This window comes from Gossypium hirsutum, chromosome A12 (assembly GCF_007990345.1).
Source record: "Gossypium hirsutum isolate 1008001.06 chromosome A12, Gossypium_hirsutum_v2.1, whole genome shotgun sequence".
Lineage (NCBI taxonomy): Eukaryota > Viridiplantae > Streptophyta > Magnoliopsida > Malvales > Malvaceae > Gossypium > Gossypium hirsutum.
This window is the reverse complement of record NC_053435.1, coordinates 59,308,787-59,329,952: the sequence shown is the minus strand read 5'-3', so window position 1 is coordinate 59,329,952 and position 21,166 is coordinate 59,308,787. Positions and strand designations below refer to the sequence as shown.

The 21,166-nt window shown below is 33.0% G+C and overlaps 1 protein-coding gene across 1 annotated transcript; it reads right to left on the bottom strand.

The window, feature by feature from the left end:
* Positions 1 to 711: 711 nt before the first annotated feature.
* Positions 712 to 2,090, bottom strand: LOC107961165 (ethylene-responsive transcription factor ERF110). The gene is made up of 2 exons (XM_041084064.1): positions 1,630 to 2,090; positions 712 to 1,537 (listed from the first exon to the last, which is right to left on the bottom strand). The coding sequence occupies exons 1-2, from the start codon at positions 2,024 to 2,026 to the stop codon at positions 861 to 863; spliced, it is 1,074 nt and encodes a 357-aa protein (XP_040939998.1). The 5' UTR covers positions 2,027 to 2,090; the 3' UTR covers positions 712 to 860.
* Positions 2,091 to 21,166: the final 19,076 nt, after the last annotated feature.

The window sequence follows — 21,166 nt, the reverse complement described above, 5'->3', positions numbered from 1 at the left end:
TAAATGACATTAATATTTATTAATAAAATCAACCATATGAGTTAATTAAATAATTTTAGATGATTTGAATGAGATTGGAATAATAAAAATCTAACAAATAATAACAATAAAATCATTAAAATTTATTTCATGTTCAAAAATAGTTATATTTAGACTTCTTTTAGTTATATAACTTTATTTTATGTAAGAAAAATAGTATAACTACCGTAGACTTATTTTCATTGTATAATTTATATAAAAATTGGCGTAATTATCAAGAAATGTTATGTTTAGACTTTTCATCATATAATTAGTGGTGTATTTAGGGTTCGCAGGACCGACCCCTTAAAATAGAAAATTATCCAGTCATTTAAAAATTTAAAAAATTTAAATTAATAAAAATAAAATTAAACTATCCGTCTAAAATAATAAAATATTAATTTAAACCTTTTAAATTTATAAAGATATAAGCCATTAAAAGTTAAAATTTAATTTTGACCTTCTAAAATTAAATTTCTAACTTCGTCCCTGCATATAATTCTATTTATGTGAAAAATATAAGAGATTTCTTATCGTTATATATTTTATGTGAAAAATATTATAATTTTTAAAATATTAATTTAGTAATATAATTGAAAATAAAAATATAAAATTAAATTATAGTTTCTACCTGTAATCATAAAAATATAAAATTAAATTATAGTCTCTACTTGTAATCAAACTAATAATTTAAAGAAAAATAAATATAAAATTAGAGTATGAAAAAAATATCTCTAATCCCTAAAAACCACTAAAAGGAAGTCGCACGGTCGCACCCTATAATAACGGGGCATACAATGACCAAAAACCCAATAATTACTAGTAATAGTTAAGGAAGACATTTATCTTGAGGTTGATGTATAATAATCACCAGAATCTGATGGCCAAGCATGCACCCAAAAATCTCCAACACCGCCACCTTGACTTGCACTGCTGCTGCCCAAGTTGAGGTTCTGACCTGACGTTTGAATTGGGAAAACGAGAGGATATGAAGTCGGTGTTGAAGAAGAAGATGAAGATTGTCCGCTAGAACCAGATGAAGTTGACAAAACGATTAGCCGCCGCTGTTGCTGTTGTGATTGACTTTGAAAATAATTGCCGGAACCCCGAAAAAACTGAGTATAGTCGATATATTGGCCGGAGACTTGAGATGATGGAATGGAGAAAAGGGTGTTGGGAGAATCTGAAATAGGGAAGTGGGTTGTTGTTGGATTGATGGCGAGAGGCGGCGGCGGCGGGAGTGATATGAGCTTGACGTTTTCAGGGAAGTTGAGCTTAGCTTTGTTGCCTCTGAAGCGAAGGGCTGCTTCATCGTAGGCTCTGGCGGCGGCCTCCGCGGTGTCGAATGTGCCTAACCAAACTCTAGCAGCTTTGAAGGGGTCTCTTATCTCAGCTGCCCATTTTCCCCATGGTCTCTGTCGTACTCCCCTGTATCTCCTCCTTGGCTCTTCTCTGTACTTCTCATTGCTCTTGTATTCATATAATGGGATCAATTTTGCTGGGTTGTTACCCTCTAGCACTGTATTTATTTAGCAGGACTCGAAGTATTGTAAGAAATTGGATTTATAATATATGAAAACAACATTTTCAAATCCCAACCATGTTGCTTACCTCGTACATCAGCAGAAAACGGGCCTAAACCCTCCACCGCCATTACTCCATCGCCTTCCTCCTGTTCTTCCCTCTCTCTCTTTTTCCCGCCAAATCCGGATGATGAAGTAGTAAAACTGTTATTGTCGACGACTGTAGTTGAATCAAAACCATCCAAGTTGTCATCTGGTGGCAGCTCCTCAGGGATGTCGCCAGCTAAGACATGAGTCAAAGCTGAAACCATGGCTGACATCTCCCTTTCCCTACTAACCTCTGGTAGCAGCATCGCTTCTTCTGTCATCACCGGCTGATACATGAACGACCATTGATTGTGTTGCTTTTGGTAGACACCTCCCCTGCTATTCTCCACGAATGCTTTCTCTTTCTTGTTCGCCACCTTTTTAACTATCTCGCACATGAAAGATTTAGGCGCACAAATCTCTTTACAGAACCTACACCAACTTATTTATTTATTATTTTTGGTTTAGCACCAAAAACGGACTGTTATATACGCAATAAGGCAAAGTTTGTCGGCCTCCGAACATTCTCCCAACATGGGACTTGGACAGTCGGTTAAATTTGAAAACCGGGTTTAATTATAATAATGAGACGTTTTCAGCGGTGGATACTGATGTGGCTTGATTGGTTGGTGGAATTATCTTCACTTTTTGATCAATCATCGTTAATATGTTTAAAAAAATGATTTTTTAGTAGTGTTGCCTTATACATTGGCAGTGTAAATATAGATTTTTAAAAAGTATTCGTATTTTTTGGTGTCCACGAGAGGAAGAAATATAAAAAATAATAAATTTTTTTATTTGTACAGTCTAACACACTAGCAATATTACTTTAATTTTTTCTAAAAAAATTGTTGAGCGGATAAAGAAAGTGGTGTAGCTTGACATATTGGTAGCATCAATAAGTTCTTTTTTTTAAAAAAAAGCCTAATAGAAAAAAAAAGCAAAGAGAGGACAAAAAGAGTAGTTGACGTCAAATGGTGTTGCTGACATGTCAAGCGGCACCGATTTGAAAATTTTAAAAAAAATTGACTATTTAAATGGGTGTCGTCGTATCAGCTGACACCAACTCCCTATATTAACACCATCTCCCGCCCAAAAAAATAATTTTTGACTGTTTAACAAAAAAAAAAGAGAAAAAATTGTTTACCAAAGCGGGAGAAAAGAAAGATAGTTTGTTTAACAAAAGAAAAAAGAAAAAAAAAACTGTTAGAAATCAAAATTGAAGATCAACATATTTGCTTTTCATTTTCGATTTCAAAAATCAAGTTTGAACTGATAATATTAGTTTGTAATTATTTGTATGCAATTTTATTTTATTTTATTTTATATTAATAATTAGTAGTATGAGATGTAAGTTATATTGTTGGATAAAAAGTATTTTTGTTGTTTTAAAATTTTATGAATTGTCTTAATAGGAACTAAGTTCTTTTTTTTTTTACAGATTTAGTATCGAAGGTGAATAATCAATTCTTTGTATACGTTTATTTCAATGGAGTAATTTTACAAATAGCAGTTGATTGTATATTTGAATCACATCATCAAATAGAAATGAGGTTTAGCAAGAATGTAAAACTCAACGTAATGAAACAAAAAATTAGCGCAAAAATTGCTCGACGTTGTAGGAAGAGGGTGTCTAAATTATTTTACAAATTTCCAGTTTCATCAAATTCGTGAAAATATATGGAAATGGGACTTGTAGATGATGATGACGTGGAGACTATGGTTGCATTGTATTGCTTGCCTGCGAGCATTGAACCAATTGAGTTGTTCGCTGAGTTAGCGAATGTTGAGCCCGTTCAAAATGTCACTCCATTAAATCAACAATGTGGAGTTGAAGACTTGTATACAAAGGTTCCAAAAGCCTCTGTCGATAGATGATCTTCTTTACACATGTTTGACTTTGATCTAGATGTTGGCTGAGTAGAATCATGCGATTATAGAGCAATATCGACATGGGGTGCCAATTTATATATTGGCCCGATTGTGTATAACAACCCTAATTCGGGTCCTTGTTTACAGATACATCCATTGGTGATTGGTACCGATGCAGATGGTGAGGAAAGGTCCAATAATAATGGTGGTTCTGATCACCAAGGTGAAGATTTTAGTGACCTTGATCTTGATAAGGTCTCGAATGATATCGAAAAGGAAGGCGCTGACGATAATCATAACGTATACGCCCCTACGCTCAGGAACCCAACTCATGGATTTGTTATACAAAATGTGTTGGATCTAGTGCCCTAAGTGCAGTATGTGCGTCTATGTACACTTGTAATTTTTTTCGAACAAATTGGTTAATAAAATAATTCATGGATTACACTTGTATAGTTTGTATGATGTCCTCATGTGATTTTTGTATGCAAAGCAAAATAGAAGCAAATATTGGCTCACTAGTTGTTTAATGTTTAAATTAATACTACGCGATATTACGTGGTTAGGTGATAATACAGAAAGACAACTTATATTAGTAGACAAACCTAAACATGTCCTTAGTCTAATCAGATATGAGAAAGCCAATTGAAAGACTAATATGCCATCTATCAAGTCTAATTGGGGAGATGCCTTGTCTTGGGCATCGGAGTGGATGACTCCCAGAAAATAGAGATATAGATGTGACTGACTGGACTGGCAATACATCAAATTGGACCCAAGAAAACTATATCTTGAATTTGTTTATGGATTTATTCACTTGTGATGTTCAGAATGTGGCATACCTTAATCTTGAGTGGATGATAGGCTATGTATGTGTGACTCATATACTTTGATTTAAGTAAAAGTCAGAGTTCAAATAGATAAGGACTTGCAAACTGGTTTGTGAGGTATATGACTTCTACAGTATGTAGCATCATTTACAATAGTGGAATTCATAGCCCAAGAGATGGGTAAATGATATCCTCTCACTAGCATTACATGATAAATGAAAAGTAAACATGGTTATGGGGCATTCATCTTTGTGATGAATGACTTGATTACTATTTGATAGTAATTGACTTTTTATTAAGAAAGATGTAATGGTTACCTCGAGATAAAATAGGATCATATTGGGAGAGCGGATTTATCCCAAAGAGATTAAGGATGTCCTATGAAGGTAACACACTTATGACAAGGTCATTGAACGAGTATTAATCGAGTTGCTTTCATAATGGTGTGTTATTAGGGAGAGCTTTGTCATGATACTATAATGGAATAACTTCGTATAATAAAGAATGATGTGGATGAATGCAGAAAAGGATCATAAAGTTTGTTCAAGTTACAGATGTATCTTAAATCTTTAGAAAAACGTAAACGTAAACGTAAACTGAAACGAGAAACAACGAACACAGATTAGTTGTCACAAAAGGAGAGTCAAACGAAATTAAAACTAAAGATGAACAAGCTGGTAAAAAGTCCAAAAGAGAACGAATTAGGGTTTCTTGGATGGAAAGAAACCGTCCTTGGACCTCAACAAAATGCCCCAACCATATTTGAAAAAACAAAACACAAACAAATTTGTTAGAAGTGATTTTAAAGACAAAAGCAAACTCTTTTGTCCAAGAATGCTTGAAATAACAAGAAAAGATTAAAACTCCTAATTTTGATGTGTTTCTTGATGGAACAAGATAGGAGAACGTCTTTCTTGAAGAAACTTTAACATTGAACGAAAATCAATAAAATCAGCAAGCCAAAACAGCAAGAACTAACCTAAATAAGCAAGAAACAATGAATTAGGGATAGAAAATAGAAGATGACATCCTAAGAAGCCTTGAAAACATTAAGAATCCATTACCCCCTTCAAGCGACTCTAATTTCCCCTCCAAAAAAGAAAACTTGGCAAGAAAAAGTTTGAAGATGATCCCCACAATCTAAAAAGATTGTTAAAACTCCTCTAAAAGAAACTTAAGAGAAATTCTTTAAATAAGAAAAACTCAAAGAGAATTTATAAACTTAAAAGAGAAGTTAAATAATAATGAATTGTATGAATTCTGTACAATGCAAAGGCCTATATATAGGCTAGCTAAATAAATCTAAATAAAACTCTTAAGTATACTAGAACTCTAATTTAATCTAAATAATAAGTAGTTTTAAACTAAACTTTCTTGTTAATATAAAACTCCTAAATAACTTAAAATAGTTAATAATTATAAAAAATTCAGAATAAAATAATAAAATAATAAGAGCATATAATAACAATATTGGGCTCATATATAATAAAAATTAAGCCTAAAACCCAAACCCAATATGATTTAAACTTGAATTAAAATCCCGAAAGTCATAATTCCTGTCATAATCCCGTTCAGAAATTTTGCTCGCGTAGTATTCACTAAAATGGTTATAACTTGAGCTCCTGAACTCAAAATCGAGTGATTAAAAATACGTTTCAAAGCTAAGAGATAGATTTTCAAATTCCATGAAGACATCTCAACCCCAAAATTCTAGGATCCCATCCAAAAAGTCGTCACAAGTTTGCTAATTTCCCAAGCATGAAAATTGGCAGCTTTGGTGATTGGAATTTAATAAATTTCACCCTAACTGTAACACCCCAAACCCGGCCCAGACGTTATGTCCGGATCGACGTGTCACATTGAAGTTTTTAAGAAAACCCATGCCTATTTCAACGTCCTTCTTAGTGTTTTAAAAGATAGTCTTTGCTAAGTTAATAAAGTGAATGGAATGTAACGCCCCTAACCCGTATCCGCTGCCAGAATAGGGTTTCGGAGCATTACTACCACTTGCAAATCACTAAAAAAAATCACTTAAATACTTATCAATTCAATGCATCAATAAATATATTACCATTCAATCAATGGCTTGGCACTTGCCTAAGCATCAACAACAACACTTGTTAGTGTACTTACACATATTTCATATAAATTCTTATTTTCTCAATATGTCATATTTGAATTTAATACTCGTCTTAACTTACATATTTTCCTTATGTTAACATAAAAAGATAATCTCATATGTACATGTCATGATACATATCATTCTCTTACCGTTTCTTTAATAACATATATCATTCATTTCATTATATCAACATTTCATGCACCATCATTTCCTTATATCTTAGGTATATTTATTTCGGTAATGGTTTGTATTAAACTTAACATAATTTAAATTCCATGTACCTATACTTATTTCATTTATCTATCTTATAAATTATTTCATACAACTATTTTGTACATTTATTTCCATATGACCAATTCCTGTAAACATTTCACATTACCATTTTGTATAACCAATTCATTTAACCATTTGTTATATTACCTGAATATTAGTTGTTCAACAGATATCTTGGCGTTTCTCTTCCACGATCTTATTTATCTTCGACATGATGCCATAGTGTCTTTCAACTATGGTATTACTCATTTTCTGTCATGTTGCCGTGGTATCATTCAACCATGGTCTTATTCATTTCCCCATCACGTTGCCATGGTATCTTTCAACCATGGTCTTACACATTTCATGTCACATTGCCATGGTATCTTTCAACCATGGTCTTACACATTTCATATCAGGTTGCCATGGTATCTTTCAACCATGGTCTTACACATTTTCTATCCGAGAGCACACTCCCACAAACCTCATTCTTACAGTGAGATTACCAGTCCAGGCTAAATCCCCTGTAATATAAACTCATAGAGTATTGTCGGGATTACCAGTCCAGGCTAAATCCCCTGCAATGATAATTACTCTAATGAGCTTGGATCTGAATTACCAGTCCAGGCTAAATTCAAACCTTAATTCGGATTACCCGTCCGGGCTAAATCCATTTTACACATATTCTTCGGGAGGGCTAGATCCTTTTTACCGTCAATTCCTTTTCAGAGATCCATCGAATTTTCCTTTCATTCAACCGGGATTTCTTCCCATTTTATCAAATATATCAATGTTTCATTAATTTTCATACAATGAACATTCAAATCGTATTCACATCAACAACATACAATCTCAAGCATTTAAGAATATAATTCAAGTTACACGAACTTACCTCATTGATTGTTCGTGTTTATGATTTCATTATTCTGATATATTTTCTTTTCCATGATCAAGACTCGTATTTGTGTCGTCTGGATCTTTATAAATAAATTTGATCATCATTTTCATTCATTTCATATTCTAATGCATTTAATTAATGCTCCAGGTAAAAATTACCATTTTGCCCCTAAACTTTTAATTAATGACGATTTCATCCTTAGGGTCAAGAAAATAAAATTCTTGCAATTTAATCCTTATTTCCAGCTATTATTATCATACATATCGATAACAGTCCATGAATTCTATAAAATATCAAAATTTTTCACAATTTCAACACTTTTCAATTTAATCCCTAAAACATATTTTCCCACGATCTTGAACTGAATTGATAATTTCATTAAATTTTGTAATTTAAATAATAAAATAATCTATTTCATGCAATTTAGTCATTTCTGACATTTTTACAAAATTGCCCATAAAGTTTTACTTTTATTCAATTTAGTCCTTAAGCCTAAAACATGAAAATTAGCCATGCTAGATGAATATTCATACATATTTTCCTCCTCCTCCTCTCCATTCCACATCCTTAATTTATATAACATGCAACAAGTAACATTATCAATAATTTCACTATTTACTTATATGTACATTGAAAACTGTCCATTTGCGTCATAGTCACTAAATTATTTATATATTAAGCTACAGAACTCGAAATTAAGATCCGTTAATTTTTCCTGAAACTAGACTCACATGTCTTCGTACCATAAAATTTCCAGAATTTTTGGTTTATCCAATTAGTATAGTTTATTCATTAAAGTCTCCCCTGTTTTGCTATTTGGCAGTTCTGACCACTCCTCACTAAAGTTTAATTATCTCTTTAAAAAGAATTCAAATGATGTTATAATTTATTTCTTATAAAAATAGACTCATTAAGTAATTTAACCATATAAAGTATGTAACAAAATTATTTTTTTATAATTTTTAGTGATTTTTCCAAGTCAGAACAAGGGATCTTGAAATCATTCTGAACCAGTCTCACAAAAATATAAATATCTCAGAATACAGAATTACTTTACTTTCTCTATTTATTTTATATAAAAATAGACTCAATAAGCTTTAATTCCATATCACCCTTAGCTTCTAATTCAATTTATATCATTTTTGGTGATTTTTAAAAGTTAGCCTATTACTACTGTCTAAAACTAATTTAGTGCAACATATTGATTACCAAGTTTATAACACTCCAATTTCTATTTTCTACCATATTTCCCATTATTTTCTCTCATTTCCCTTCACTAATATATCAAAAACATGGAACCATATAAAAGAAAACTCTACATTAACATCAATTCCATGCTTTTTCAACAATATTAGACTTAAAAATATATTGAAATCTTAATGTTCTTACCTTTTCTTATTAACTTCAATCTTTAACTTGATTTTTCTCTCTTCTCCAGCTTCTATTTCTTGAATCCAACTTGATATTCTTGCTCCCCATCATCTCCTTGCTATCTTTCTCTCTTGATGGCTATGGAAATTCTTTCAAATTTTAGGTGAGAATAATGAATTTTTGGTGAAAAGACTAAATTGTAAAGAAAGAAAACTTCTTTTCTTCTTACTCTTTCTCACGTTGGTTTGCATGGAAAGGAAAGATGATGAAAATTCTTCATCTTTCTTTCCTTATATACTAAATAAATAATAATAAAATAATATTTATCTAATTAATTAATTTAAAATATCATCAACATAATCATTACATTCTAGAATTCTCTCTCTTACTAATTGACCATTTTGCCCTTCATGATCTGTTAGAATTCCATCCTTGAGTCATCATTTAATTTGGTAAAATTGCAATTTAGTCCCTCATAGTTCTTCACTTATTCAATTTGGTCCTAATTTATCCATTTTCCTTAGTTTCTAGATCATTCTACCCTTAAAATATTTACACTATTGGTCCTTCAACTTTTCATATTTACACTTTAACCCCTTAAGTCTTGAGTATTTACTCTTAGGCAATAAAACTTTTCTTACTTTTACAATTTAGTCCTTTCCTGAATCAAGATATCATAATTTACTTCCCAATGTTGCCATAACTCAAAACTTCCCTTTTTATCACTTTATTTCTTTATTTTATTATATCAAGGATAATATATTACTGTAAAGATTTTCGGGGTATTACATTTCTCTCCCCCTTAAAATAAATTTCGTCCTCGAAATTTCTTTAGTTTTATTGACCATGAACTTTATTATCACTTTATTCTTTTATTTTACTTATTCAAAAAAATGCATAATCTAATTATCTTAAAATCGTCCCTTCGATTTCGTATACTTATGTATATATATTTTTAATTCATTAATGACCTATAACCCTCATATCGTTCTTCAAACTCTTATCATAAACATGGAACTTTTCACTTGAATATACTCTTCATTATTCTTTCAAATTTCACTTATCATCCTCCCTTACTTAATTCACCCTTTAGCATGATGTATATCTATCAGTTTATAACAATTAATCAATTGTAACAGTTATGTTCAAATGTCTTATTTTTATTTATTTATTTATTTTCATTCACTAATTCATTGACTAGTATAGTCATTAATAATTTCACATCATTCAGTTCACTCAAGAAACTAATTCGAAAGAAATTTTTAGTTAACTATTTTGTAAATACCATATCTGAATAAATCGATTTTCCTATAAATAACTTCTTTCTTTAACAGTGGAACTATATATTTCAGGTAGTTTTCAGAAAAACATGATATCTCTATTTAGAACCCATCTTTACCTATTAACTCATTCTCAGTTCCGACTGTATTATCAATTGCTCAACTATTAAACTTTTCATTTTCTACTTTTGAACTTAATGAATATAAATCTCATGAATTTCATTGTATATAACTGTACTAGTAAAGGGGTATAGATCGTAAAGTTTCATAATTTAATTTTCATATATTTACTCATATAACATTTTTCATTCTCAAGTACTGTAAAACATTTATCCGTATTTTTTTACGAGTTCTGCTTTATCATAACTAACATTTTTTTTTACTCAGAGATAATCATTTATCTTGTAACGAAAATTTCTTTACTTTTACTTAGCAGAGGCCCAGTAGACTAGATAGAACACTTCTGATATACGGGACTTATACAGAGGTGCATTATTATGCACTAATGAACAGAGAGCACTGAAATGCTATACAGAGAGCACTGGCATGCTAATAATCAGAAAGCATGCTGAGGTCCCTTAATATCCTAGTAGTTCTAATCTTGTCTACTTGGGCAAATTGTTTTATGCACGTATATCACTATTACACCTTTCGTATAATACTTTTACATGCTTTACAATTTAATCCTAGTACCAATAATTCATATACTTATATCTTCTGTATCTTCAATACATGTAATACATTTCAAAATTCACAATTCATTCATAATTCTCTAATAATCCTTATCATGTACTTCATATATTACATTTATAAATATTTTGTAATTTAGTCATCAGCACAATATTTCATGTAGTAATATAATTTGCTTTTAATAATACATATAACATAATATTTATCATCGACATGTATTATAAAACATTTATTCATGTTTTTTTTCTTTTTTTTATACTGATTCATCATAATCAACTTTCTACTCATATACTTGAGTATCGCTTTTAATATTATCAGAATTAGCTTAGTTGAAAAACATCCCTTTCTATAAGTAAAACAAATCTCATTAGAGTCGAGATATATCACACTATCACATATTTTAATGACATGTGTTTTTAGACTTCACATATACTACGTTTGGTCTGAGAATCGACTAAACCATAGCTCTGATACCACTAAATCTAACGCCCCTAACCCGTATCCGCTGCCAGAATAGGGTTTCAGAGCATTACTACCACTTGCAAATCACTAAAAAAAATTCACTTAAATACTTATCAATTCAATGCATCAATAAATATATTACCATTCAATCAATGGCTTGGCACTTGCCTAAGCATCAACAACAACACTTGTTAGTGTACTTACACATATTTCATATAAATTCTTATTTTCTCAATATGTCATATTTGAATTTAATACTCGTCTTAACTTACATATTTTCCTTATGTTAACATAAAAAGATAATCTCATATGTACATGTCATGATACATATCATTCTCTTACCGTTTCTTTAATAACATATATCATTCATTTCATTATATCAACATTTCATGCACCATCATTTCCTTATATCTTAGGTATATTTATTTCGGTAATGGTTATTAAACTTAACACAATTTAAATTCCATGTACCTATACTTATTTCATTTATCTATCTTATAAATTATTTCATACAACTATTTTGTACATTTATTTCTATATGACCAATTCCTGTAAACATTTCACATTACCATTTTGTATAACCAATTCATTTAACCATTTGTTATATTACCTGAATATTAGTTGTTCAACAGATATCTTGGGTTTCTCTTCCACGATCTTATTTATCTTCGACATGATGCCATAGTGTCTTTCAACTATGGTCTTACTCATTTTCTGTCATGTTGCCGTGGTATCATTCAACCATGGTCTTATTCATTTCCCCGTCACGTTGCCATGGTATCTTTCAACCATGGTCTTACACATTTCATGTCACGTTGCCATGGTATCTTTCAACCATGGTCTTACACATTTCATATCAGGTTGCCATGGTATCTTTCAACCATGGTCTTACACATTTTCTATCAGAGAGCACACTCCCGCGAACCTCATTCTTACAGTGGGATTACCAGTCCAGGCTAAATCCCCTGTAATATAAACTCATAGAGTATTGTCGGGATTACCAGTCCAGGCTAAATCCCCTGCAACGACAATTACTCTAATGAGCTTGGATCTGAATTACCAGTCCAGGCTAAATTCAGACCCTAATTCGAATTACCCGTCCGGGCTAAATCCATTTTACACATATTCTTCGGGAGGGCTAGATCCTTTTTACCGTCAATTCCTTTTCAGAGATCCATCGAATTTTCCTTTCATTCAACCAGGATTTCTTCCCATTTTATCAAATATATCAATGTTTCATTAATTTTCATACAATGAACATTCAAATCATATTCACATCAATAACATACAATCTCAAGCATTTAAGAATATAATTCAAGTTACACGAACTTACCTCATTGATTGTTCGTGTTTATGATTTCATTATTCTAATATATTTTCTTTTCCATGATCAAGTCTCGTATTTGTGTCGTCCGGATCTTTATAAATAAATTTGATCATCATTTTCATTCATTTCATATTATAATGCATTTAATTAATGCTCCAGGCAAAAATTACCATTTTGCCCCTAAACTTTTAATTAATGACGATTTCATCCTTAGGGTCAAGAAAATAAAATTCTTGCAATTTAATCCTTATTTCCAGCTATTATTATCATACATATCGATAACAGTCCATGAATTCTATAAAATATCAAAATTTTTCATAATTTCAACACTTTTCAATTTAATCCCTAAAACATATTTTCCCACGATCTTGAACTGAATTGATAATTTCGTTAAATTTTGTAAATAAAATAATAAAATAATATATTTCATGCAATTTAGTCATTTCTGACATTTTTACAAAATTACCCATAAAGTTTTACTTTTATTCAATTTAGTCCCTAAGCCTAAAACATGCAAATTAGCCATGCTAGATGAATATTCATACATATTTTCCTCCTCCTCCTCTCCATTCCACATCCTTAATTTATATAACATGCAACAAGTAACATTATCAATAATTTCACTATTTACTTATATGTACATTGAAAACTGTCCATTTGCGTCATAGTCACTAAATTATTTATATATTAAGCTACAGAACTCGAAATTAAGATCCGTTAATTTTTCCTGAAACTAGACTCACGTGTCTTCTTACCATAAAATTTTCAGAATTTTTTGTTTAGCCAATTAGTACAGTTTATTCATTAAAGTCTCCCCTGTTTTGCTATTTGGCAGTTCTGACCACTCTTCACTAAATTTTATTTATTTCTTTAAACAGAATTCAAATGATGTTATAATTTATTTCTTATAAAAATAGAATCATTAAGTAATTTAACCATATAAAGTATGTAACAAAATTATTTTTTATAATTTTTAGTGAATTTTCCAAGTCAGAACAAGGGATCTTGAAATCATTCTGAACCAGTCTCACAAAAATATAAATATCTTAGAATACAGAATTACTTTACTTTCTCTATTTATTTTATATAAAAATAGACTCAATAAGCTTTAATTCCATATCACCCTTAGCTTCAAATTCAATTTATATCATTTTTGGTGATTTTTCAAAGTTAGCCTATTACTACTGTCTAAAACTACTTTAGTGCAACATATTGATTACCAAGTTTATAACACTCCTATTTCCATTTTCTACCATATTTCCCATTATTTTCTCTCATTTCCTTTCACTAATATATCAAAAACATGGAACCATATAAAATAAAACTCTACATTAACATCAATTCCATGCTTTTTCAACAATATTAGACTTAAAAATATATTGAAATCTTAATGTTCTTACCTTTTCTTATTAACTTCAATCTTTAACTTGATTTTTCTCTCTCCTCCAGCTTCTATTTCTTGAATCCAACTTGATATTCTTGCTCTCCATCATCTCCTTGCTATCTTTCTCTCTTGATGGCTATGGAAATTCTTTCAAATTTTAGGTGAGAATAATGAATTTTTGGTGAAAGGACTAAATTGTAAAGAAAAAAAACTTCTTTTCTTCTTACTCTTTCTCACGTTGGTTTGCATAGAAAGGAAAGATGATGAAAATTCTTTTTCTTTCTTTCCTTATATACTAAATAAATAATAATAAAATAATATTAAATATCTCATAAAATATTAATAAAATAATACTTATCTAATTAATTAATTTAAAATATCATCAACATAATCATTACATTCTAGAATTCTCTCTCTTACTAATTGACCATTTTGCCCTTCATGATCTTTTAGAATTCCATCCTTGAGTCATCATTTAATTTGGTAAAATTGCCATTTAGTCCCTCATAGTTCTTTACTTATTCAATTTGGTCCTAATTTATCCATTTTCCTTAGTTTCTAGATCATTCTACCCTTAAAATATTTACACTATTGGTCCTTCAACTTTTCATATTTACACTTTAACCCCTTAAGTCTTGAGTATTTACTCTTAGGCAACAAAACTTTTCTTACTTTTACAATTTAGTCCTTTCCTGAATCAAGATATCATAATTTACTTCCCAATGTTGCCATAACTCAAAACTTCCCTTTTTATCACTTTATTTCCTTATTTTATTATATCAAGGATAATATATTACTGTAAAGATTTTCGGGGTATTACATGGAAGCAGTGCACTAGGTAGGTATCCGAAACAGAGGAGGTGAGCCTAGAAGGCTGCTTAAGTACTAAGCTCTTTATTGGATCCAATCCTAGACATGCCCACTACCATTGCCACACTTTGGTGCTAGGTTAGGTTTTGAGAAAAACGAGTTGGAATTCATTTAAGTAGATATTTTTGATAAACTGATTAATTGTATCGTTGCGTTATTTTGAAAACAATTATCATTTTGGAAACGCGCCCTAGGTCTAACTCATATTGTTATCAGAAAAATATAGGGTATAAGATAAAATAATCCCAGAAAAATAATTAAAATGGCCTTATTACAGCCCAAAACTAAATAATAATATTAATAAGATAAAACTTATAAAGAAATAAATCAGCTACTTATTGCAATTAAAAGAAACAGAAACAGTAGTGTGGCCATCTCCGAGTCCCTCGCAGCTCCAAACCATCTAAGCTTAGGGATTACCAGCACAGTTAGAAACGGGGTGAGTTTACGAAAACTCAGTGTGTAATCCCAATAACAAACAAACAGTAAATAACACAGTATCAGTACAATCTGGGCCAAAACCCTATTTATTCTTGACATATACTGGGCCGAAGCCTTTCATTTAACAGTTACTGGACCGAAGCCTTTTCATAAATCATATCACTGGGCCGAAGCCTTTACTGTAAACGGTATGGCCCTTAGGCCCATTTCAATATCACATGTAATGTCAATGAATGTATGCAAGCCCATTTCAATATCACATGTAATGTCAATGAATGTATGCAAGCCCATTTGCGGAGACTACTCGACCCACCATCCGCTACTCTCCACCCATACTAACCAAGCTCTCCATGTGGGGAATAACTCAACCCACCCAACCAAACTCTCCACTGGCAGCATAGCTACTTTATCATATAACTGGAGGCCTAGCCTCTTTTAATAACTGGGGCAAAGCCCTTTTCGGTAAACTGGGGCAGAGCCCTTTTAGCACTTCCTCCATCAACATAACTCATATCCCATGCAATATGTCATGTATGCAGAATGTCATGCCCATATTTGAATCAGACAATCACAGTCAAGTCATTCATATCACCAACATATATTCACAATCAAATCCGTCAACCACACAGTCTAATGTCAGTCACTTGCCCACAAGGGCAAAATAGTCATTTTTCATATTATAAGGGTATTTTCGTAATTTTACCAAAAATCAGGGTTTTCCATGTTCATTACAATTGTCAATATTTCCGAGTGTTTAAACAATGATCTTTAACCCACTTATCAAATTCGGGCTTTTGGGCCCAAAACCCCCTAATGGGCCCTACGAATGCTAATTTAGCCCACTAAGCTTGCTTAACCCAAATTTTACAATAATACTAACCGTGTTAACATGCAACTTTTCCAAATTCCATTTTCTATCAATTTTACCCAAATGGGCCCAAAAGCCCATTTGGCCAAATTCCAGCCCATTGAGGCCCGACTTACCATCGTGCACAAAATTGAGTTCTTACCTGTTCCATCGATCCAAACACTGATCTTATCGTATTTATCGCATCTATACCCACATGCAACATTACAAGTTCCCAAAATGTCAGTATTTTAGCATTTCGGCTTCTCAGCAGATATTAATATAAGCTACTACGAGGGTTAGTACACACCTGTTATGGGTTGAAGTTGAAACGTTTCCATAATCAATCACCTACGATAACCACCACCTGTCACTCAAACTTAACTAATCCAATATCAATATATGTAAATCCTAAGCACATCAGTCATACGGAACATAAGGGCATATTCGTCATTTTACCATACAAGGGTATTACGGTTACTTTACCCTACAGGGGCTTTACGGTCTTTTTACCTATTAGGGGTATTTTAGTCATTTCATCCTACAAGGGTGTTTTGGTAAATCTACAAACCAAGGGTATTTTAGTAATTTTGTAAACCAATGGTATTCCTATAATTTTTAAAAAATTCAAGGGTATTTCTGTAATTTTGTAAATCAGGGGTATTTTGGTAATTTTACAAATTGAGGGTATTTTGGTAATTTCTCAAACCAGTGGTATTTTGGTAATTCTATCCTACAAGGGTATTTCAGTAATTTCACAATCGAGGGTAAAACGGTAATTTTGTAAACTGAGGGTAAAATGGTAATTTTGTAAATCGAGGGTAAAACGATAATTCTATAAATCGAGGGTACTTTGGTAATTTTACAAGTTGAGGGCATTTCTGTAATTGGTAAACTAAAGTATTCTAAACAGGGATAATAATACGAATGGCCCTAAAGCCCATTCTCGGCCCAAATGGGCCTACACGCCCGTGTGGCCCTTTTAGCCCAAATCTAGCCACGAATATGATATTCACCTAGCCTAGTCCAATATTTACTACACAATCAAACAACTTATCCAATTGGGCCCGTAGGCCCATTAGGCCCACATGACCCCTTTCGGCCTATCGCGGCCCGAAGTAGCCATCCTACAGCTAGAGTAGCGAGAAAATACACACCTGATAAGAGACTGGAGTTAATCCACACTCCGAGCACTCTTAGCCGATGCCCAACCCAAACAAGCACGCCATACAGCGAAAGGGATCAGCCAAAAAAGGTACCTTTACTCTCCTCATGGTTCCCTCTATTTAAAGCCAGCTTCGCAACCACTCTTATGTTAGCTTCCCGATGTGGGATCCCTCCAACATCAGAGTTTAAATTCAACACCAACTCTTGCCGCCCCCTGTTAGCAAAATAAATGCTCCTTGCTTGCTATGGGATTCAAACCCATGCCTCCCCTCAAATGCTCCACACGCTACTTGCCACTAAGCCACAAGGCTTTTTGTGTCATATTTTATCCCCAATTAATTATAAAGTCTAAAGGCCAAAGTCCAGGTTCCCTTAAAAAAACCAAAATAAATTGTAAGAGCCAAGGCTTGAACCTAGGCTCCCATACAACCTTAATGACGCCACAACCACTAGACTACAAGCTTCCTTGTGTCATTTATTTAACACAATAATTTAAAATCCCTCATCCAAGCATCCAGGTTTTTTTTTCACTTAATACCAAAAATTTTGCTAAAGCCCAAGTTTGAACCCAAGATTTCTCTAACACTTCTCAGGGCCATTAACCACCAAAGCAGACATTTAATTGTGTCATTTCATTGCATAATTAAATACCTATATACAACCTCCTTACGGACCCGCACTCAAGGCCCAATACTTCTAGGCCCAAATTCGAGGTGTTACAATTCTACCCCCTTAAAGAAATTTCGTCCTCGAAATTTTCCACTCTCAGACTACACCACCACACTTCCGCTGCGCACTCTGATACTAATAATACTAACATACACCCAAAACATTTGTCCATCGGAGTGGATAGATTTCACATGCAACCAATTTCTACATTTCCAGAACACACCAAATAAATACTAAATCTAAATTCAAGCGTTACAGTTTACTCTAACTAGAAAGTTCCAGTATAGTGCTACTACCTATAGTGGTTTCTCAATATAGCATTTTAATCTATAACAGTAAACAAAGTTAGAGAACTTACAGATTTGGTGCCGGAGACTCGGTGTGCCACACTTCCAATAACTTCTTTCCAGAAACAAGTCAAGTTTTGTTGATAAATTTCAAAACAAAATTTTTAGAAAAACCCTTTTCAAATCCCAATTTCGGAAAAAGAAAAAAACAACAATAATTTTCTGCTACCCATACCCCAGCCGAGTTTTGTAATCTGACTCTGATACCACTAAATGTAAGACCCCAAACCCGGCCCAGACGTTATGGCCGGATCGACGTGTCACATTGAAGTTTTTAAGAAAACCCATGCCTCTTTCAATGTCCTTCTTAGTGTTTTAAAAGATAGTCTTTGCTAAGTTAATAAAGTGAATAGAAGCTGTGCACCAGGTAGGTATCCGAAACAGAGGAGGTGAGCCTAGAAGGCTGCTTAAGTACCAAGCTCTTGATTGGATCCAATCCTAGACATGCCCACAACCATTGCCACACTTTGGTGCTAGGTTAGGTTTTGAGAAAAACGAGTTGGAATTCATTTAAGTAGATATTTTTGATAAACTGATTAATTGTATCGTTGCGTTATTTTGAAAACAATTATCATTTTGGAAACGCGCCCTAGGTCTAACTCATATTGTTATCAGAAAAATATAGGGTATAAGATAAAATAATCCCAGAAAAATAATTAAAATAGCCTTATTACAGCCCAAAACCAAATAATAATATTAATAAGATAAAACTTATAAAGAAATAAATCAACTACTTATTGCAATTAAAAGAAACAGAAACATTAGTGTGGCCATCTCCGAGTCCTTCGCAGCTCCAAACCATCTAAGCTTAAGGATTACCTGCACAGTTAGAAACGGGGTGAGTTTACGAAAACTCAGTGTGTAATCCCAATAACAAACAAACAGTAAATAACACGGTATCAGTACAATTTGGGCCAAAGCCCTATTTATTCTTGACATATACTGGGCCGAAGCCTTTCGTTTAACGGTTACTGGGCCGAAGCCTTTTCATAAATCATTTCACTGGGCCGAAGCCTTTACTGTAAACGGTATGGCCCTTAGGCCCATTTCAATATCACATGTAATGTCAATGAATGTATGCAAGCCCATTTCAATATCACATGTAATGCCAATGAATGTATGCAAGCCCATTTGGGGAGATACTCGACCCACCATCCGCTACTCTCCACCCGTACCAACCAAGCTCTCCATGTGGGGAATAACTCAACCCACCCAACCAAACTCTCCACTGGTAGCATAGTTGCTTTATCATATAACTGGAGGCCTAGCCTCTTTTAATAACTAGGGCAAAGCCCTTTCTGATAAACTGGGGCAAAGCCCTTTTCGGTAAACTAAGGCAAAGGCCTTGAGGTAGCATGAACCCATCGCATTTGTAACAACCCTAACTTGTATCCGTCGTCGGAACAGGGTTTTGGAGCATTACCAGAACATTCAGAACATTTTACAATTTGTTTACATATATTACTATTCAATTACCAAGATCATTCAAAACGTCCCTTAATTGGACCTTCAAGGCCCAATACGAGCATTAGAATCAAGTCGGGACTTAATCGGAAACTTATAAAATTTTTCACGACATTTTAAAAATTTTTCAAGGTGCAGGGCTCACACGCCCGTGTGGTCAGGCCGTGTACTACACACGCCCGTGTCCTTAACCCGTGTAACTCTCCAACTTTTAAGGCATGAAGAAATTGAAGTCACAAGGCCAAGTCACACGGCTGTGTGCTAGGCCATGTGGCAAATTTTATTTTCAAAAATTAGGTACAGTTTTCACACGGTCGTGTAACACGCCCGTGTTCAAGGCCGTGTCAACCACACAGCTGAGACACACGCCTGTGTCTCTGCCTGTGTGCCCAATTCTGAGCATTCTGTTTCTCATTTTTAAGATGCAGGGGACACACGGCCGGACCACATGCCCATGGGGAAAACCGTGTGTCACACACAACTAAGACACACGCCCGTGTGTCTGGCCGTGTGGACAAAATAAAGCCATTTCCTAGCTTCATTTGTCACCCAAAGCTTACCATTTTCCTACACTAAAACTCACAAGTATATATCCGCCAATCCAACATCATACTCACATAAAATTTGCCATTAATCATGTGGTATTATCTCATGCATCAAAAGATATAAACTTACTCTTAACATAGACTTATATGTAACATAATTCTAACAATCTAACACATAATAAGCACTTATGTGATTACCAAAATATTACTTCAAAATAGCCAAACTTAGACCGTCACTAGCCATTTCAATGGCTAGATTAGAAAACAACAATTACAAGCCATCATTGGCCAAATAAGCTTATACATGCCATTATACCAAAATGAGATAGTGGATAGTGTGATGATTGCTCTGACCGACTTCCAACCTTCGCGAGCGTTGAGCATTATAAAACAGGGAACATTAAATGGAGTAAGCATTTTATGCTTAGTAAGTTCGTATAATGGAAACTAAACTTACCAATCATATTTATTAATACAACATAAATTTACAGTCCATTGATTTTGGGTAAGTTAACTAAACACAATACACTTATTCAACAAGTTAGTCACATAATCTCATATGGATATCAAGTAAACATACATGAGCTCATCACATTACAAGCTTCCACTAGTTTCACCTTTCCACACTTCAAGGGTCTTTTCCGTTGAACTATTGAAATCTCAATGGATGTTCGGGTAATATACACATCTGCAAAAGTAC